The sequence below is a fragment of the Triticum dicoccoides genome, chromosome 1A (assembly GCF_002162155.2).
Source record: "Triticum dicoccoides isolate Atlit2015 ecotype Zavitan chromosome 1A, WEW_v2.0, whole genome shotgun sequence".
NCBI lineage: Eukaryota > Viridiplantae > Streptophyta > Magnoliopsida > Poales > Poaceae > Triticum > Triticum dicoccoides.
The window spans coordinates 394,127,479-394,147,028 of NC_041380.1; the positions used below are offsets into that span (position 1 = coordinate 394,127,479).

General features: G+C 43.9%; 2 protein-coding genes across 2 annotated transcripts; both read right to left on the reverse strand.

Annotated features, from left to right (window-relative positions):
• Positions 1 to 5,356: 5,356 nt before the first annotated feature.
• LOC119275544 (putative casein kinase II subunit beta-4) lies at positions 5,357 to 13,060 on the reverse strand. The gene is made up of 5 exons (XM_037556411.1): positions 12,678 to 13,060; positions 7,461 to 7,679; positions 6,588 to 6,697; positions 6,339 to 6,504; positions 5,357 to 5,738 (listed from the first exon to the last, which is right to left on the reverse strand). The coding sequence occupies exons 1-5, from the start codon at positions 12,874 to 12,876 to the stop codon at positions 5,605 to 5,607; spliced, it is 828 nt and encodes a 275-aa protein (XP_037412308.1). The 5' UTR covers positions 12,877 to 13,060; the 3' UTR covers positions 5,357 to 5,604.
• A 2,091-nt stretch (positions 13,061 to 15,151) lies between these two features.
• LOC119275555 (calcineurin B-like protein 1) lies at positions 15,152 to 19,331 on the reverse strand. The gene is made up of 8 exons (XM_037556424.1): positions 18,992 to 19,331; positions 18,526 to 18,608; positions 17,401 to 17,460; positions 17,189 to 17,297; positions 17,049 to 17,101; positions 16,271 to 16,351; positions 16,058 to 16,170; positions 15,152 to 15,480 (listed from the first exon to the last, which is right to left on the reverse strand). The coding sequence occupies exons 1-8, from the start codon at positions 19,074 to 19,076 to the stop codon at positions 15,417 to 15,419; spliced, it is 648 nt and encodes a 215-aa protein (XP_037412321.1). The 5' UTR covers positions 19,077 to 19,331; the 3' UTR covers positions 15,152 to 15,416.
• Between the last annotated feature and the right edge of the window lie 219 nt (positions 19,332 to 19,550).

Here is a 19,550-nt window from a genome sequence, read left to right on the forward strand (position 1 = left end):
GGCGGCGACGGGGAGGTGGTGGTGGTGCATCTAGTTGGGGCTGGGGCCGGGATTGGGATCGGATTTGGGATTGGGGTTGGAATTGGGGGAGGAGGGCGGGGAGGTGGTGGTGGCCGGAGGAGGAGGTGTCGACATGGGCGGGGCGGGGACGAGGGGAGGGAGGGGGGCTGCCGCCTTCTCTACGCTTTTCTCCTCGCTTTTCAGCACCAGTTTTTTCGGGTCTTTTCTCTCTTGCTCCCTGTCTTCTCGCTCGTTTTCTTCTCCTCCTTCCTTCCTTCCTTCTTCCCCGTGCAACGGGTGATTAGTGTAATTAATGCATACAACTTCAGTGTGATAATTAAGGCATCTACGTATGGTTCATGAAGACTTTTAACTGTGAGGGCCTCTTTGATTCAAAGGAATCCTAAACGGATCTTGGAGGATTCTAATTCTTATAATTTTCATAGGATTACAGCTCATAGAAATTTTATCTTAGGATTCATATATACTACATATCATATGGAAATTTTCATCCGCTCTAACCTCATATGAATACTTCTACGTTTCCTTGGGCACAATCAAACAGCTATACTAATAGTGTGATAGTATCCAAGTTGACATGCAACTTCATTCTCATGTTTTTCCCTATTCATGTATTGTACAAATCATGCGAATCATAGATGCCCTAACATTCCATTGAACCAAATAGATCCTAGCCGGAAAAAAAAACAGTTTCATTATTTTATTTTTGCGAAGGATGGTCCCTCGATTCAGTTCAACGGAATCTCAAATTGTGCGGCTGTTTTCCTTATTTTGTTTTTCTATCTTTGTGTGCTTTTATTTATGGGCTTTGCGGTTTGGGGATATATTTTTCGTACAATATTTCAAAGAAAAAGTCTATCTACACTAACAAAGATTCCTATATTTGTCTTTGAGTAATTAAATATAAATTTAGGCATGTTTTTTGAACATGGGACGGAATTGTACTATTGTATTTAAAGTTTTGCGGGTCAAAGCGGGCCCTTGGACCTCGTCTGCACTGTGTGGATTTTGTTTTCCTTCTAAAATTTATGTGCTTTAAACAATTTGTGAAGTTATTTTTTTGCAGGAAGAAAAACAATTCTTAAAGTGGGATTTTTTTTGCGTGGCCTTAAAGTGGTTAAACAACATTCGATATGAATACTCCAAGAATATTTTTCGCTAGGGGTTATGCAATTTTGACCAATAAGATGAGTGGTGAAATGGCCCAGTTTTGAATTTGTTCTACTCTTGCCATCTCTCAGAAGTATGTAACATTCAGTTGTCCGCTCGTTCTTCGTCCAACATGACATATGCCCACTCTATCTCTGTTCTGATTTTTTTTTCCGCCTCAACTGCCCCACCACTAATTTATGTACCAAATAATTTTTTTCTTTGATAAGCCAATAAATGATTATCAAACAAGTGTTTACCGCCAAATAAATTTTTATTGATCTAACAACTATATTTTATACACTATTAAATTAATATGCGCACTTAATTCACAGGCTAACCTAACAAAAATATGTATTCCCTTGTTGCTACACATAAGTAATCATCTGGTGTAAAATCTCCCTCACTAAACAATAAGAGTGTCTAGATCAGTAAAGAGATCTAAACACTTTTATATTTCTTTATAGAGGGAGCACTTGTTAGGCAGTGATAGTCTTGTCAGAACTCCTTTCCGCTCTTTTTGCTGATGTATGCAGCGTTTGTCCCTTGTTTACAACCCTAATCAAATTGCAATTATTGAGAATACTAAATGAAGCCCAACAGTATTAGTGCATTGGAAGTAACGTACTTTAAAAACATGAGGACAATGCACGCGTCGTATGTGTGAAGTTTCTTATGCACGAATGTCATAGAAGACAAAGATGCTAATACAAGAAATGTGAAGTTGTGTTAGAATTATGCCAATTAATTTGGATCGGAGGGAGTAGTACACTTTTCTCACCGACCGAAAAGAAACTAAGAAACACTTCAGACACAGGGGCTACCAGATCACAGCGACTTAGCGTGGGATGCATGCATTTAGCTAGCAAACTCACACTTTTACTCATGGTGTGCCTGTTAGGTTTTGCGGGTCTGTTTGCCTGCACATGGAAGGATGAAAAGTGGCAGGCCGATAGGGCCAGCACGTTGGAGGTCTCCCATTTCCGTGCGCCTTCGCCTTGCCTCGATCTGGCTCTGTCATGTGTGTGTGCAAGGAATACAGAGGGAAATGGATGGGGTCGTCTTCACCGGCCTGAAATTAGAATATTTCCCTGCAAAAGCGAGCCCTCGGCCATTTTGGTCGATCAGTTTATCACTTCCTCCGTTCTAGTATGACATAGTGTGTATTAAAAAAACGAAATTAAAGTCAAAATAAGCAAACTTTGACTAAGTTCATAGAAGAAATTATCCATATCTAGAATATAAAAAATATATACAACATGAAAATAAATCTCATGATATATCTACCTAATCAATATGCAGCTGGTATTCTGTTTGTAGATCCTTTTCTTCATAAAACTTGATCAGAGTTTGCATTGTTTAACTTTAGGCACTACGTTTTGAAATAGAGGAAGTAGTACTTCCTAGTATCACCCTACATCCGCGTGTGTGGTCCTCGTGGTGCGCTCTAGTGCATACATGGTTGAGCCAAAGTGGCTGAAGTTAGGAGCTCACGACAAGATAGTTTCTAAGTTTTGCGGCGCAGCACACGTGGCCACGGCGCTTCAAGTTACAAGTGAACGGCATGCGACGAGTGAAGTAACGAGCACCGCTTCTAAGTTTAGGGGCGGGGTACACATGGTTTTGGTGGCTCAAGTTACGAGCTCACGACGAAACCGCTCCTAAGTTTAGCGGCGACAGTACCACACACTTGCGGTGCCCCGGGTGAGCTATTGAGTGCCAAGATGAATGAATGCTGTTTCTAAGTTTAGCAGCGCACAGTACTACCACGCGGCTGTGGTGGTCCAAGTGCTGCGACGAGCTCACGACGAGGTCGTCGTTCCTAAGTTTAGTGCCACAGTGTGTGGCTGCACTAGTGGTTGGAGCTTCAAGAGAAGATCGTTTCTAAGTTTGGTTGTGTGGTGTATGCACTGGCGGAGCTACAGCTAAGTTGGGTGAATCAGTAAAGATTTTTCTTTTGTGTGTGTGAGCTTACATTGGCCCGAGTAATCTTATTTTGCGAATCGGTATATTAGAGCAACTCCAATGGGGCGACCCCATTTCGTCCGTGACCGTCTGTTTGGATCGGCGTGGACAGAAAAGTCGGCCCAACGCGTCGACCCAAACGGGCGCGCGTCCGCTTTCATCCACCTGCCGACCCATTCCCGACCCATTTTTTAGCCGGATTTGCGTCGGTGCAGACACAAGACAGACGCGCGCGCTCGTCCTCTTTCCTCATCGGGCCCGCTGGTCGGTGGCACATTGACCTCTTCACATCAAACAACACACCCTCGCCCGCCTGCTTCGTCGCCGACGCCGCCGGCCATTTTTTCCGATAAAAATGGATACATAGATAGTTCTAGCGTACACAGATAAAAGAAAAGACCAACTACTCGTCGCTTTCCGACTCCGACTCGGTAATGTCCTTCTCCGACGTTTGAATGTAGGTGTCAGCATGCTGCTCGTCTTGGAAGTCCCAACCCGACGTTTCTCGTAGCTTCAGTTTCAATTGAGTGGCCAGCTTCCGCGAACGCTTGTCCTCCCGATAGGCAGCTCGTTCTGTCCTACTTGCGTCCCTCTTCGTCCTCCTTTGCTTATAGAACTGGCGCTCGTCGATGATGTCCTGCGGGAAGCGTTCGCGCCACACCACCATGGCTTCCACGTCCATCTCGGTGATGGCGAGGCGACGCTGCCGCCTCTGGTGGACACGATGATCCTCGTCGGTGAAAAGCCGCAGGAGAGGCGTGAGATCCTACGCCCGTTGGCTCGACACGTCGGGAAAATTCATATCCCGACAAGGCCTCGGGAGGCGCCACGCCGCTACGTCGTGCGCGCGGGCCGCCTCCTCTGCGGTGTCGAAGGTGCCAAGGATGAGGCGTTTCTCGCCAAACCAGATCTCGAAGGAGAAGGCGCTGGAGCGACGCTCGCAGACTCCGCGAAAATCCGAAGCGCCCAGGCGGCGCATCGACATGCTGGCGCAGAGGCGACGAGGCTAGTGAGAGGGGGCGAGACGAGTGGGCGACAGACAGGGTGTGGAGGGAGCTCCTTCTTATAACGAGCGCCGGCCGCGGCGCGCGCGCGAACCTTTCCTGCACGCTAGAGCGCCAAAACCAGCATGCGCTAGGCCGCTTTTCGTCCGCGCGCGCGAACCTTTCCCGTCCGCTGGAGCGCCAAAAACAGAGCGACGGCATGGCCGCTAGCATGATCTAAAGCGTGTGCGGTCATGAAATGGGTTGGCCCGTTGCGCGCACTGCCGACCTAAATTTAAAAGAGGGCGGACGGCGGGCGGGCGGCCGACCCAAACGAATAAAAAGCGGACAAAAACGCCGTCCGTTTGGGTCGACCCGTTGGAGTTGCTCTTATTACATTACTCATGAGTTGAGTTCAGGACAGAGTCGTGACCTAGGAATATTCCATTTGATGATTCAGGATGAACATGTGAGTTCATCATAATATATAATGGGGATGATAATTTGTTGAGAATTGGGGCGTCACCGGGTCAAAAGAGGACGTGTTCGTCGTGGTGCTGTGATGTTGATGAGCAGGCAACATCGCCATGCTTATCCACATCCATGGCATGATGGATAGCATCCTACGTGTGCCACAGGATTATTTAATGTAAGGTGTCCAAGTACATGAATCAGAATAGGCAATTGGTCCTGGGTTTTAGTATGACAGTGATACCGTGTGTTTGCTTCAACTAATCATGGAGAAAATGGGCCAACATGTTGGCTCATCACCGTCTTATCCAACATCAGCCACGGCTCTGCCATATTATATATATATATATATTAATAACACGTAAATTCTCCTACAGGACCAATTTTCTTTCTTTCTATTTGCAGGGGAAAGAACTAAATCTCCTACAATACCATTTTTCTTTCTTTCTATTTGCAGGGGAAAGAATACTCCCTCTGATTCATATTACTTGTTGCTGACCAAAAGGAGTACATTGTTCTCTGCACATTAAAAAAAACTAGGAGGAAATTACTTTACAATTTGTGTATATTTTTTCAACGTTAAGCTCCAGCAACATACTAACAGTAAAACTCTGAACTTGCGCATACCATATACCAAAACCTGGGAGGCAACGTCAAACACAAATACGCGATGAAAATTTAAGTGCCTTACTAGCCGAGAAGGTAGGAGAACGAAAAACTCTAGAAAATAATAGCATAAAAACATAGGAAACTAACTTGCTGGGGTGTGATCTAGATGTATCCGATTCGGACACAGAAAAACACCCTGCTAACATGCAAATGTGCATAGATTGATCAAGTGAGGAAACCTAGATTACACAATAGTCATACAACAAAACAGATACAGTTGCTCAGCAGTTTACAGCAAGATTCGAGCTCGCGAGTACTCGAATCAAGAGGCCACAACATTTTCAGGCCAAGGTGTTCCATCTCTAACACTAGGTAAAAACAAATAGCGCCCACTGGTAAAAGTTCGTCATGACTGCTTGTGAAGTTTGAAGCCAAAAACCCTTGGGACGTATTGCTGTGATGGCTTCTGTGGCTTCAGGTGTGGGTATGTCATCAAGAAGAGATGAGGAAATGTCGTACCAAAGTATGCTCCATCAATGTCTTGGCTGAGTCAAGGATGCAACAGCGGTACAATATTTGGTTCTAGTATAACCGTAACCACCAAACACATGTATGAATATGTAACACAAACTACCAAAAGGTCCAAAATGCAGGATGAAATAAAGTTGAATCATGTTTAGTGTGGACCACAAATTACTACCTAAACCTTTTTCTATACGGTTATATCACTGTACTGTTGCGATGGAGAAACCATAATGGCATTTCACTATTATAGGGCTGTATATTTCAGTGGTTTCAGATTTTACATAATGTGGAAATGACAATTTGATAAGAAACCGCATGGGATGGGACACGCAAGAATCTTACCACAGGTGGATGGAAACATCTTAGCTAAAATTCCCATGAAACAGCATCAGAGTTACATAAGAAATCATAATTTGTGAAGACCTTGTTTAATGGGCCACGCAAGTTAATACTCTTACGATGGATGGATATATTAGTATATTACTCCCTCCGATCAGAATTAATTGACGCAGCCTCTATACATCGTCCATTTTACATTGTACAGACGCTGCATCAATTAATTCAGATCGGAGGGAGTACTAATAATTTGAGCAGAGTGAAAAATCCAAAGGATACTGCCTTGGTACTTGGACCTTGGATAGTGTAAATCTTCACATTTTGGACAAAACACCTTCACTGTGCTTGACCTAGGAATGTCTGATTGCCCTGCTGGAAGACAGGGTTGACCACAGCAGTATACTCGAGGGCATCTGCCAAAATCATAGTTCTTGAACTTTTCTAACTGCAACAAATGAAAATGTAGTAATTCAGTACATAAGGTAAGAAAGAATTGTATCTTGACGCATAGATTAAAACAAGCATTACCATTGCAGCTAGACCCTTGCTGGTTAAGATGTACCGTGCATGAATTAAACCATACAGCATCTCTGCAGATGACTCAATTAATTCATTTTGCTCCTCAGTGAATACATCACCTGCACAAAAATGGCCCCACTTAGATGAATTCAATAGTAAACCTGAACAGTACCTTCTGTGGATACTAGAGTGCAGGATGAATATACACAGGTTGCTGGAAATTTGCTTCTAAATGAAATGAAATTGATGAGCATAAAAAAATATGTTATTAAAAAAATAATTATGTGATCTGAAAATACAAATAATAGATGATAAATTCAGAAAGGAAAAAATCCACTTTATAACCCTAAACTTGGAGAAAGTTCAGTTTTCAACCTGAACTCTAAAACCGTTTGAATTGCTACTGCAAATTACTGAAATAGCACACTTTTCACCCTTGGACGGTTTCACTTTTTTTTTTGGGTAACATGGATGCCACATGTCGTCCACACCATTGGCATGTCACCACCATGAACACACACTAAAGACACAAGCAATTCTAAAACAAACTATACCATCCGGATTAAAAACTTTCACAAAAAGATATACCAGAATTGTACAAACAGATAAAATAATGGAATTTGATGACATGCAGCAACGTGACATTGAGGTTGCATCTGCGTGGCTTCCACATCAGTCAAAACCACCGCCTGTGAAACCGCTTGAGCTTTAAGTGGACAGTTTCAATAGTTCAAGGTTGCATTTAAAGCGCTTTTAGAGTTCAAGGTTGAAAAGTGGAAAATTTTCCAAACAGAAATAACATGTCAATTGTATTACACCATTACTGGTGTATTTAGTATTTACAGTAAAAAAAGGTAGCTTCTTAAGAAGAAACAATCTCACCATTAGAAGACTCAATGTCTAGGATGAGATCAAGTGCATAATCATAATATGGCACCTGACTGCTTAGGCCACAGAGATTGAAATCATCCTGTATATAATCATCATCAATCTCACAGAAGAATTCATTGCCTCGCAAGCTACAGAACCATGAAATCCAAGATGTATCCTCTCCTTCAGAACCACTAACATCAGAATCTTCACTGTCAGTTTCGAATTCCTCTGCAGTGCCAAAATAAGAAGGTTAGAGGAGTCTACATAGTAAAAAATGATATTTATCTTTTCCTACTTATAAAGATTGGAGTTGAAGGTGAGTTTACACGTGGAATCAACAACCTTCATCAATAAACAAATGCACCCCTATCCACATGTATGGACTAACAACCTTCAAGAGACAAAAATAAACAAATGTACTTTTACTAACATGTGAAACCTAACAAATACAAACAAGTACACTACGAATTTCAGGTGAGACCAACACATATACTCCCTCCGTAACTAAATATAAGACATCTTTTGACACTGTCACAGTGTCAAAAAACTGTCTTATATTAAGTTACAGAGGTAGTAGAAGACACAAATAACAAATGTAGAAATGCGACTCCAACTCAAACTTATGCTCTTATTTTCCGTTTCTCTTCCCAACCAAGTTCTTCCAGTTCTGTATCACAGAACAAGAGTGAATAAACTGTGATTCCAAAGCGACGATAGACCTTGTCTTCCTACCCGATCCATGATCTTGTGCAGACAACTTACTAATGCCTATTCTCATATGTTTCAACATTCGGATGTTATTATGTCTTGCAAAGGACCTACTGTGACCACTTAAGATTCTTCAATTCACGTTTCATGATCTTTCGTTGTATTTTCTCTCTTTTAAACCGTGAACCGCACGCAAAGGCCGCAGGACACCAATGTATTTTAACGACTTTCTAAGCCAGTGACCTAACTCCTCATATTTTATAGTTTCATAGCAACGCATGAGCATTGTGCTAGTAATCACAACTATTCCAGTAAAGCGACATCCTGACAAACACTACAAAAATCCATGTGGCTCACAAAAGTAAAAACGCATGATATTCTACAGATTAAAAAAACACAAAGAACATCACTATAGCGATAAAGCGAAGAGAAAAAAATCTCTTATTGAGTTACTCCACATAATTTTGAATTTGTAGTGTTCGATACGCCTAAGGGTGTCTAGGGCAAGGCTAAGGTGTTCAATCGTCAAACAACACAAGACTAAACAGAACTGACCAGTTCGAACAGAAAAGATAAGAGCAACTCTAGCAGAGTCACCATAAGTAGAGTCATCATATTGCATATGGAGCACACTCCATAATGTTTTGGAGGTAATCGCCATAAACATAGCCTTCAAAAAATTCTCTATGTGGAATCGGTTTGTCATTGGCTAACAAGACCTCTTTCTTCCCCATCTCATCTCATCAAATTGCCTTTGCACAAACAGATAATCGCCATAAACATAGCCTTCAAAAAATTCTCTATGTGGAATCGGTTTGTCATTGGCTAACAAGACCTCTTTCTTCCCCATCTCATCAAACAACAATGGAAGAAGTTTCGAACTTGATTTCAACAAGGATTATTACTCGGATTTCAACAAAGATATCCAAATGATTTCAACAAGGATTTCTACTACAATTTGAACTAGGATTCTACTACGACTTCAACTAGTCCGGCCTCTTCCTTCGTTTGGAAGTGACATCGATGCTTCGGCTGCTTTCACTTCCGCGGTCAGGCGGTTGACGAACACTTGTGTCCTTGTGTAGCCCTCCATGAGCGCGGCATCCCTTCCAGCCGTGGCCGCCATCGTCATGCGGGCAAGGTAGCGGTGGGCAGCAGGGAGGCGCATGATTTTGGGTTCGATCTACTGCTACCATAACTTTTCTAGAGCAAATAAATATCATTTTTGGATAGTATTTTGATGCGCATCTTTTGTCTTGATACTACCCTCTTTCGATATGTGTATGATTCCACACATGGCTACATAAAGAAGTGAGCAAACCTACGTTTTTAAGGCGGTAAAGCGTCATAAGGCGGAGGAGGGCCGCTCTGACGCCTAAGCGCCAAGGCGAGGCGGTAAGGCGAGGCAAGGCAACGCCTTAAACATTGCAGGAAAAGAGTTATCAATAGGTCTGCACATATTAATACTAGAAAAAGAGCAATGGCTGAGAGATGGGCCACTACTTATGCACCTCCCAGTGGCCCAAAAGCCCATCTAGTGGCCATATACACCCCCGTGACCTAATTCCACTATCTTCTTCCCTTCTTTCCCACCACAGCCGCCACGGTGCCACACCCTTCTGGTCCTCCCTCCTCCAGTCCCCCCTCCTCTTCATGGCCCCACCCTTCTCCCACACAGCAGCAAGCCCCAGGAGCAGCCACAACTAGGGCAGCCAGGAGCCTCCAGTCCTCCCTCCTCTTCATGGTGCCGGGAGACAGCGGGGCCGTCATCTCCAAGCCCCAAGAGCAGCCACAGCCGTACACTTCATGTCTGTCTAAGGCGGGGTAGACGCCTTGCCATCCTGGGGCGCCTCGACGCTTAGGCGACGACTAGGCGACGCCTTAAAACATAGGAGCAAACTAAAACCCGAGAAGCTGACTCAAACCAACCAATCTCCTTGTAGATACCGATTCTAACCTCTTTCCATGTATGCATGTTTCAACTCATGTGGCTACATATAAGATTGTTAGCCAAAATAAACGCAAAGAGCTCCAATGTCTCCTACTGGCCAAGAGCCACAGATGCCCTTCCTAAAGCAAGTGATCCCGGGTTCGATCCACTGCACACTCCAATTGTCCTTTTTTCCCCATGAAGTTAGAATTAGTCAACCTTTGCTAATGTTTCACCACTTATTAATTAGGTTCAGCGACAACACTTGGTAATTTTGGTTAAACATGTGTCAGGATGGAGAAACAAGTAAATAATGTAATTGGCCAAAAATCATTATTGAAACTAACTGATTTGCAATCTTGCAAAACAAGCGGTTAAATTAGCCAAAGTATGCTCAGTTAATACTCCCTCCATCCCAAAATAAGTGCCATTGTTTTAGTTCAAATAAGTCCAAATTTGAACTAAAACCACGACGCTTATTTTGGAACGGAGACTACTGAAATAGGTTTGGCAATAAATGTTGGTATGTTTGGTTAAACGCGTGTCTTGGTTGGAGAAAGAAGCAAACAAAGTGGCAACACAACACAACAACACAAAGCCTTTAGTCCCAAACAAGTTGGGGTAGGCTAGAGGTGAAACCCATAAGATCTCGCGACCAACTCATGGCTCTGGCACATGGATAGCAAGCTTCCACGCACCCCTGTCCATTGCTAGTTCTGTGGTGATACTCCAATCCTTCAGGTCTCTCTTAACGGATTCCTCCCATGTCAAATTCGGTCTACCCCGACCTCTCTTGACATTCTCCGCACGCTTTAGCCGTCCGCTATGCACTGGAGCTCCTGGAGGCCTGCGCTGAATATGCCCAAACCATCTCAGACGATGTTGGACAAGCTTCTCTTCAATTGGTGCTACCCCAATTCTATCTCATATATCATCATTCCGGACTCGATCCTTCCTCGTGTGGCCACACATCCATCTCAACATACGCATCTCCGCCACACCTAACTGTTGAACATGTCGCCTTTTAGTCGGCCAACACCCAGCGCCATACAACATTGCGGGTCGAACCGCCGTCCTGTAGAACTTGCCTTTAAGCTTTTGTGGCACTCTGTAGTCACAAAGAATGCCAGAAGCTTGGAGCCACTTCATCCATCCGGCTTTGATTCGATGGTTCACATCTTCATCAATACACCCATCCTCCTGCAGCATTGACCCCAAATATCGAAGGTGTCCTTCTGAGGCACCACCTGCCCGTCAAGGCTAACCTCCTCCTCCTCACACCTAGTAGTACTGAAACTGCACATCATGTACTCGGTTTTAGTTCTACTAAGCCTAAACCCTTTCGATTCCAAAGTTTGTCTCCATAACTCTAACTTCCTATTTACCCCCGTTCGACTATTGTCAACTAGCACCACATCATCCGCAAAGAGCATACACCATGGGATATCTCCTTGTTATATCCCTTGTGACCTCATCCATCACCAAGGCAAAAATATAAGGGCTCAAATCTGACCCCTGATGCAGTACTATCTTAATCGGGAAGTCATCAGTGTCTCGACATCACTTGTTCAAACACTTGTCACAACATTATCGTAAATGTCCTTGATGAGGGTAATGTACTTTGCTGGGACTTTGTGTTTCACCAAGGCCCACCACAAGACATTCCGCAGTATCTTATCATAGGTCTTCTCCAGGTCAGTGAGCACCATATGCAAGCCCTTCTTTTGCTCCCTGTATCTCTCCATAAGTTGCCATACCAAGAAAATGGCTTCCATGGTCGACCTCCCAGGCATGAAACCAAACTGATTTTTGGTCACGCTTGTCATTGATCCAAAAAATCATTAGTGTAACTCCCTGGTTAATCTACGGTATTACACGAGGAAAATACTTTACTCCCCATGGAGCATCTTTCCTGCTGAAGGAAAGCATCGTAAAGGAGTGAATCAAATCGTGCTTCTATACCCAAAATTATCCTGCAGCAAATGTTGCATTTGCCTTAAATACTATTCCATAGTCTAAAAGATAAAAGACTGAAGCTTGAGAGCCCTACTGACCTAACAGACAATCAGCCACGAAAAGAAGACTGAGATGACTTGTAGCAAACCAATACCAGAAAAGAATCAGAAATTCTCTACCAGACAATCATGTAATCCAGTAGCTAAAAATGCTAGACAGGCGAAAGAAAAACAAGGCTTTATTCCTCGACAGTCTTCAAGCCATCTCTGCCATTCCATCTTCAGCAACCCTACTTCGTTTCGCCTACTATCCTCTGTTTCTTTCCCCCATGCAGCATGATACTTACTGATGATAGGCACATGAAGCATGGACGTCAGACGTAAAGTAAACAGAGCAATACGGAATCGATTCCTCAGCTCCACGCAATGCAGTGAACTTCCTGTTTCCCCGCGTCTCACTGCAACCACGGGGGAACGTCGCAAGTCGCTTCCCACGGGCATGCAATGACAGTGCACCATATGATTTCCTCTACCACTAGAATAACAGGAGCCGCGTCGTTCTGGCAAAAGCAGGCAATGCGGAGCACAACAAAAAACAAGAAACAGAGGCCGGGCGAACGGCTGGATCCTCACCGACGTCGGAGACCTTGGGGACCTTGCCGATCTGAGTGGTTATCTTGCCGGCGGCGAGCAGCTCCTTCTCCCTGGACGCCCCCCTGGAGGTGGACGGGGACGGCCTCTCCGTGTGCTTCTCGAGCGCCTCCTTGATGCGCTTCCGGTCCATCTCCGCGGCGCCGCCGAATCCCCGGTCCCTGTAGGCCGCTCCGCTCATCCCCCGCGGTCCGCCGGAGCACCTGCTTGCGGGAAGCCGCACGGCGCGGCGTGTTGGCGCTCGCAGGCTGGACTAGGGTTTGAACTTCTTGGCTGCGCAGGTGGGGGAGGAACGAGATGGAGAGGAGAGAGAGATCGGAACGGTGACGAGGCGCGGGGGAGGGGGAGGGAGAGCGTGGGCGGCTGGCTGTTGTAATTACGACAGGCGCACGGGGGGTTTCCCGCAAAGATGACACGCCAGCCATGCAAGATATTTTTACTCCACTGTTGGGCCCTGAAAATTAAATAAAGAGAAGCTCCCTCAAAAGCCAAAAGCCCAACTGCTTCCCAGCATCCACTAAAAAAAAAGGCTGCTTCCCCTCTTAAAAAAAAACTGCTTCCCCGCAATACCGTCGGTTCAAAAAAAAAGACATGATATGAAGTACTCCCTCTGTCCCACAATATAAGAATATGTTGCAAGCTAAGAACGTTTTGCAAGCTATGTTATTGCGGGATGGAGGAAGTATTTAGACAAATCAGTTCGTCAATACACGATGCTTAAAAAAAAAACTCGTCATGTTTGTCCGCTACGTATCGTTCTTTCTCCCTATCGAAGAAAGAGGCGATCTCGCCTGCACCGCCACGAAGTTCCTCCGCCCCGTCCTCCGGCAGCTCTCCTCCGCTGACAACCTCGGTCGTCGGTGGTGAGGAGGGTCATCGGATCTACGCGCGTGAATAGTTTTAGCGTAAAGTAGCTTATTTTTTAGGTTGTTCATCGTCTTGGATTCGACGGCGGCGATGGTGGCGCTGAATAAAATTTCGTCACATCCTACTCCGATGAGGTGATGGTTCTATGGTTGGGGATGAATTTGGAATCCAGTCTGTTCAAGCAATGATGGTGTGGCGGCGGCAGCATCCTCGTGATGGACCTGTGTCCTCGGGCTCCGCCATTGCAACGACGTTTGCTCCAGCGACGGTGCGAAGCTTGGGAGGTAGTACAGGAGCGGATGCATATTCTCGGCGGCATGGTGGACCGTGTACTGGGTTTGTGGCCCATGGATATCAAGTATGGTTTCCTCCTCCGGCGTCTTAGTCATGTGGGATATTAGATCTGGAGTTTGATGACGTATCCGGAGTGTTGCTATGGTCTGATTCATTCAACGGTAATGGTTTCGCCTTTAGCGAGCCACCTCGGAGGTCCGCAAAGCTGCATATCAGCGATGGAGCCGCGTCAAGCTCGATTGTGGAGGTGATCCGTCAATTTCTTTCTTTGGTGGCTGTTATGGTGGTGCCAGAGGCAAGTGACAGTCGTTGGTGTCAAGCTCAGAGGTTTCTTCGGTCTTATTTGTAATTTTACTTCTTGGTTCCTTCGTGCAAAGACTATCGTAATGCTATTTGTTCAGTTCTATCAGGTCGGTATGTACGTGGCTTTTACTATGACCCTTGTGATATAAATGAGACACGTATTACCATGAAAAAAAACTCATCAATACACAACTTTTTTTTGTCAATTTCAGATTGCTTTTACCACACTTGTCGCGTGGTGTCAATACACAACTTTGACCACGAATATATAATCTCTTTTTAATTATGAAGTATAGAGACAAATCAGCACATGTGATTCTCAAGCGTTCAATAGAAATATCTTGGGAAATGCTTTTTCCCAGGTGAAAGGAGGAGAAGCCCCCAATTTCATCTATAATATCTAGGATGATGTCAAAAAAATCTATAATATCTGGGAAAATATAGATAGTCAAAGTTTTGAATGATTGATGAGTTTTCTTCCGAGCACAATGTAGACGTTACGACACTCGGTACACACAAGTGTGCATTGTCTTGTGTTTGTCATTGCGACAGATTGTGATAATTCCATTTGATTGAACTTTTTCTGCAAAAGAAAACAAGTTTGATTAGCCGAGTGCAATCCGCAGAAAAATAGTTCCATAAGAATACATTTCTTGTGGTGGTCGTTGAGACTGATGCAATTTGTCAACAAGAAGCTAGTAAATTATTTTTGCAACCACTTTTACGCGGCAACTCATAAAACAACTTCATCGATCACAAACTTGCAACCATACATGCTTTAGAAATTTATCAGGTTGCTGTGAACACAATACTCCAGTAGTCTGCAGTAGACATAACATTTCGATATCTACAGTAATATATAGGCTTTGAAAGGCATTTGTTAGTTGTCTGATTTGCTAAGGCTGCGTTCTCAAACGTCTTTCTGGTGCTGTTTTGCTTCTTCATCTTTTTCAGATAGTGGTAGTAGATTCATGAAGCACGCTCGAATCATGTTAGTCAGGTTGAACAACAGTTTATTTAGCAGCCATATTCTCGACAAATAATAAGTTGTGCCAAGTACTTGCAAATTCAAGCTCACAAACATACATTAATATTTAACAAGACTAACTCTCGGTGTAACGAACACCACCCAGGAAAAAAAACTATCTCTCGACTCTCCAGCAACATTAGCTAGCATCAAGCATGTTGCAGCGTTGCAGATATTCTGATGATACGTTCTTTCTTTCTGTTAACTGTACATCTTTGTGAGGATCATCGTCATGTAACGATATCATCAACCTCCGAGTGAAACACAAAGCTGGGAAACGTGGTCGTTATGTCCCTGAAACATCAACACAAATGGTTAGCAAGAATTTTCGTTCCTTCGTATCAAATGTTCATGGAAAAAACCCGTGCACCACACTGTCATCAAACATCCTATGGAAAAGGTACAAGAAGCCACGGCCTTTATGGTAAACTACTTTTTATGCTAGTTCAAGATAACAGTAATAGTAGTGAAGGTCACATAAACAATTACTACCACATGTAACTAGAATGTGCTTGTCTGGGTGCAGATATTTCGCTCATGACCTCCAGTCATCCCTTTAATTTGAAATTCTTGAGAAGTGCATTTACAGGTTTCAGAAAATCAAAACAAATCCCACATGTGCATGTATGAATACACTATGAATTGCCACGTGAACACGTGAACATGTGGGATTGTTTTAAAGATTTGCCTGAAAGTCGTAAATGCACCTTTTGAAATTTTCAAAACATAATGATCACTGGAGCTCAGCGGCCAAAAGTAATTACTCTCAGTTTAAGCTCTAGAAATTGATTTCTCTGGAAATAGCCGCATGGGGACACGTAAACGTAGTTGCGGCCAATGCTTCTGAATTTATATGTTACATCATACTCACTTGAGGTACGAAAGAGTCATTATCTTCAACAAGGAAGGATTCCTGGACACAAAATTCTCCCATTCTGTTCTGTCTATTTTACCATCCTGATTCGTATCAGCATCTGAAAAGGTCTGTCACCATTAACCAGTCATTATCGGTCTACACTTCAATACTGGACACAAGAATTGTCAACAGCCTAAGCAACTAACAACTTAAAAAAGTATCCAATACCTTGTCCAGGATTGTCTCAACAATCTCGTCAGATAATCTCATCTCTGATTCGCCTAGAAGAGCAATCAACATCTGCTTTACCTGTACAAGAGGATGATAGAAATTTTAATTGATAAACGAAGGCTAATAAGTATTCCTATACTTTATACACACAAAATGGTGATGGCACCAATGTCAACTTTTGAGATGATAATTGGTTCGATTGTTTACCGTTATCATTTGGTTCTTGGTGAGCACCAGAATTCTCACTTTGAGCCAATAAAAACTCTTAAATATTTGTTGTTGTTATATGCTATGGCTTGGTTTCTACAGAGTTCAGCAGCCTGATCTTTTTGGTCTGGCTTGGCTTCCAGATGGTATAGAGCATCTGCGGGGCTGCCTGGTTTTAGGGTCTAGCAAATATTGTTAGGTGTGCTGCTGCATGCTGGTCCATGTAGATGCTCTTAATTAGTAGCTACACTTTCAGTGTTAGGTCAGTCCTGCTTCCGTAGTCAGAAAAAAGCCAATCGCAGTCATTGTCGTACTAGCAATGTTTTATTTGTGAAGCATGTGCCGCAATCGTTGGAAGATATGAATTATGTATCTAGAATGGAAGCTGAGACGAGTACATCTCCTTGTCTCTTTAATTATTATTTTGCTTCAGTAGTACATAAGTGCACACGCTGCTGGATTTTTCAGTCACACAGCAACGCATTTCTTTTGTATATACGACTAATTCAGAAAAATTCAGAAGCAAAAAACATGCGCAGAGGCACAAACCAAGAAGGCCAGACATTACCTCCTTCCGTTCAATAAAGCCTGTACCATCCATATCATATAGCTTGAAGGAAACTGTAAGTATCAAGCAGCTCAAAACCTTCAGAAAGAGAGAGAATGGTATCTACAAACTGAAGACAAGACAGAAACATAACAACTTACAATCAATTTTCTCTTCCACTGGAAAATTTGGATGGAATACATTTAAAGCTCGAACAAAGTCGCCAAAATCAATGACACCCCTTTTCTTGACATCGAACAGGTCGAATATCTACAAGGTCAATTTCATATAAGTCAATTGTATTGATAACATTGAGCCCCAGCATATAATATGTAATATTGCAAATGAGAATAGTTGACAAGGAGATGTATACCCGATTAGCAAAAAGATTTTCCTTCCTTGTGTTTTTGAACAATGCAAGCTGGAACTCTTCCTGCGTATATATGAATATAAATTACGCATAGTTTCAGTTGCCAGTGAATATAGTACCCAATGACAACGAGATGATAGTTCACTGTGGTACATATAATTGCACAGACATGTACCGGTTAACATGACAACAAGTAATAAATTCTATGACATATATGACCATAAGATACATTTATAATTACACTGGAGAAGGAACGCATTCTCCCAAGGTGTCTAGAACTCTACCATGAATGATCAAAGCAAATTTTGCATTATGAACATGCGAAGCAAGCAGTTGGCTTATGTAAGAAGTAAACCATGAAACGAGCCTTGGAAGTTTAGCTAGACTACGATAACATGAGATGCAAGGTAACGGCTAAAACCTTGAGCTACATGATGTTCATATAACTTGCAATAATATCTGATGCAGGACACATTGTGGGTTCATGACACGGTTATCTTAGGAACAAGTTCTTTCAAGTTCTTCGTGAGAAGATGTGTTGACTTATGTATGGAAAAGACCATAATAAGGAGCCAAAAGGCATTTTTGTGCTATAATTTTTATTCTATATTTTGCACAGACCACAAGAATGGAAATTTTGCATAAAACTCAAAATCTACCTAATACTCACCTAAATGTGTGAAACTTCTAATATTTTTTTGGAAGAGATAAAATACTTATTTAGAGCCAGGAGCATGTGCTCCCGAGCTCTACTAGGCTTCACCGTGTCATAGTCATTATGCTATAATAATGGCTCTAAGTTGTAGCTATTTATCAAACGGGCTCATTGAGTTGTACAGCAAGAATAAACGATTGGTGACATATACAACAAGAATCCATGTTCAGTTACTATGTTAGAGAAATTAGAACTACTGATGGCTAAATGTAATCACCGAAAAAGGGTATTGCTGCATAAGTTGCTCAGTTGTAAAAGGGTCGGTACATGCGCAATGTAATTTCAGCATAGCAATGTCAGATTTCGTTTCAATGGTACCGACAAAAAGTACGCAAAAACAGGTCTCGGGTGCTTATTTGATGTCCGTGTATGTCAACCTGATAAGGAATCACACGTTCGTAAGAAAGTGGTACCTTGTTGATCAGCCCGTCATCGATCACTGAGCCACTAATGCTCTTGAACAGCTCGAACAAAGCTTCAACTTCGCTGACGCTGACTACATGAACAGAACAGCAAGTGCACGGAGTCAGAAAACACCCAATGAGAATTCACAAGGCAGGAGGTGGATCAATAGCAGATGTCCGATGAATATCACAGCAACTAAAACATAAGTTCCCCCGCAAAAAGAAACTAAAACATAAGTTAATCATAACTACTGGTCAGATTATTCGATTTGCCTCCACTGTCTACAGGATCACGGCTGGCAGCGCGAAACAAGTTCCATTCCAAATCCTAATCCCGAGTGCGCGAGAGCTAGCACGCGTAGGCGGAAGCAGAAGCTGGATCCATTTACCCTTTTTCGAGAAATGAAGCGGGAGCTGGATTCACGGAATGGGTTGCGTAGAAAAGGGGAAAAGGGATGCGAGCGAGCGAGCTCACAGGCGGTCTGGGAGGCGAGGTGGACGGGGTCCTCGTAGCCGGCAGGGTGCTGCCTCCGCTTCGGCGTGGACTGGATGCACCCCATGGCCTAGCTCGCCGCGGCCGGAGAAGAGAACCTAGCGCCGCCGCGACCAATCACGCATCACCGCCGCCGCCACCCACTGCATAGAAGTGTGGAGCCGCAGCGCCAGCAGGGGAGGCAGCGGGCAGCGGGCAGCAAGCGGGCGGGCGGGCGGATCCGGGCCGTCAGCGCGGGATTCCGGCGTTCAGGGGAGGCGTGCGGGCGGGCGGGCGGTCGGCGGTCTGGTTTTGGCTGGTGGGATATGGAGTCGCGGAATCTCTCTGTAGCGGAACAACCAACAGCGAGAGCTGGTGGTAGTAGTAGTCGCCTTCCGGCTCAAGCCCCCACCCTTTACGCACGTGACGGTCGGTCCAAATCCACCGGGGACCGGGAGCGAGTCTGCTTCGAATCAGAGACCGGCCCAAAAGTCTGAACCTGGCCCGAGTCGTGCAGTGTGGGCGCATAAAAGACGACGCGCGTCCATGCCGCACTAGCTTG

What these genes read in the sequence shown, in the direction of transcription:
- LOC119275544 (XM_037556411.1), bottom strand. Translation starts at nt 12,876, where the DNA reads ATGAGCGGAGCGGCCTACAGGGACCGGGGATTCGGCGGCGCCGCGGAG. An exon ending in AGACATTGAGTCTTCTAATG is followed by an intron (nt 6,698 to 7,460) that starts GTGAGATTGTTT and finishes ATTTTTGTGCAG; the next exon opens with GTGATGTATTCACTGAGGAG. An exon ending in GCAAGGGTCTAGCTGCAATG is followed by an intron (nt 6,505 to 6,587) that starts GTAATGCTTGTT and finishes CATTTGTTGCAG; the next exon opens with TTAGAAAAGTTCAAGAACTA.
- LOC119275555 (XM_037556424.1), bottom strand. Translation starts at nt 19,076, where the DNA reads ATGGGGTGCATCCAGTCCACGCCGAAGCGGAGGCAGCACCCTGCCGGC. An exon ending in TTGAGACAATCCTGGACAAG is followed by an intron (nt 16,171 to 16,270) that starts GTATTGGATACT and finishes TAATGGTGACAG; the next exon opens with ACCTTTTCAGATGCTGATAC. An exon ending in ATGACTCTTTCGTACCTCAA is followed by an intron (nt 15,481 to 16,057) that starts GTGAGTATGATG and finishes TTGATGTTTCAG; the next exon opens with GGACATAACGACCACGTTTC.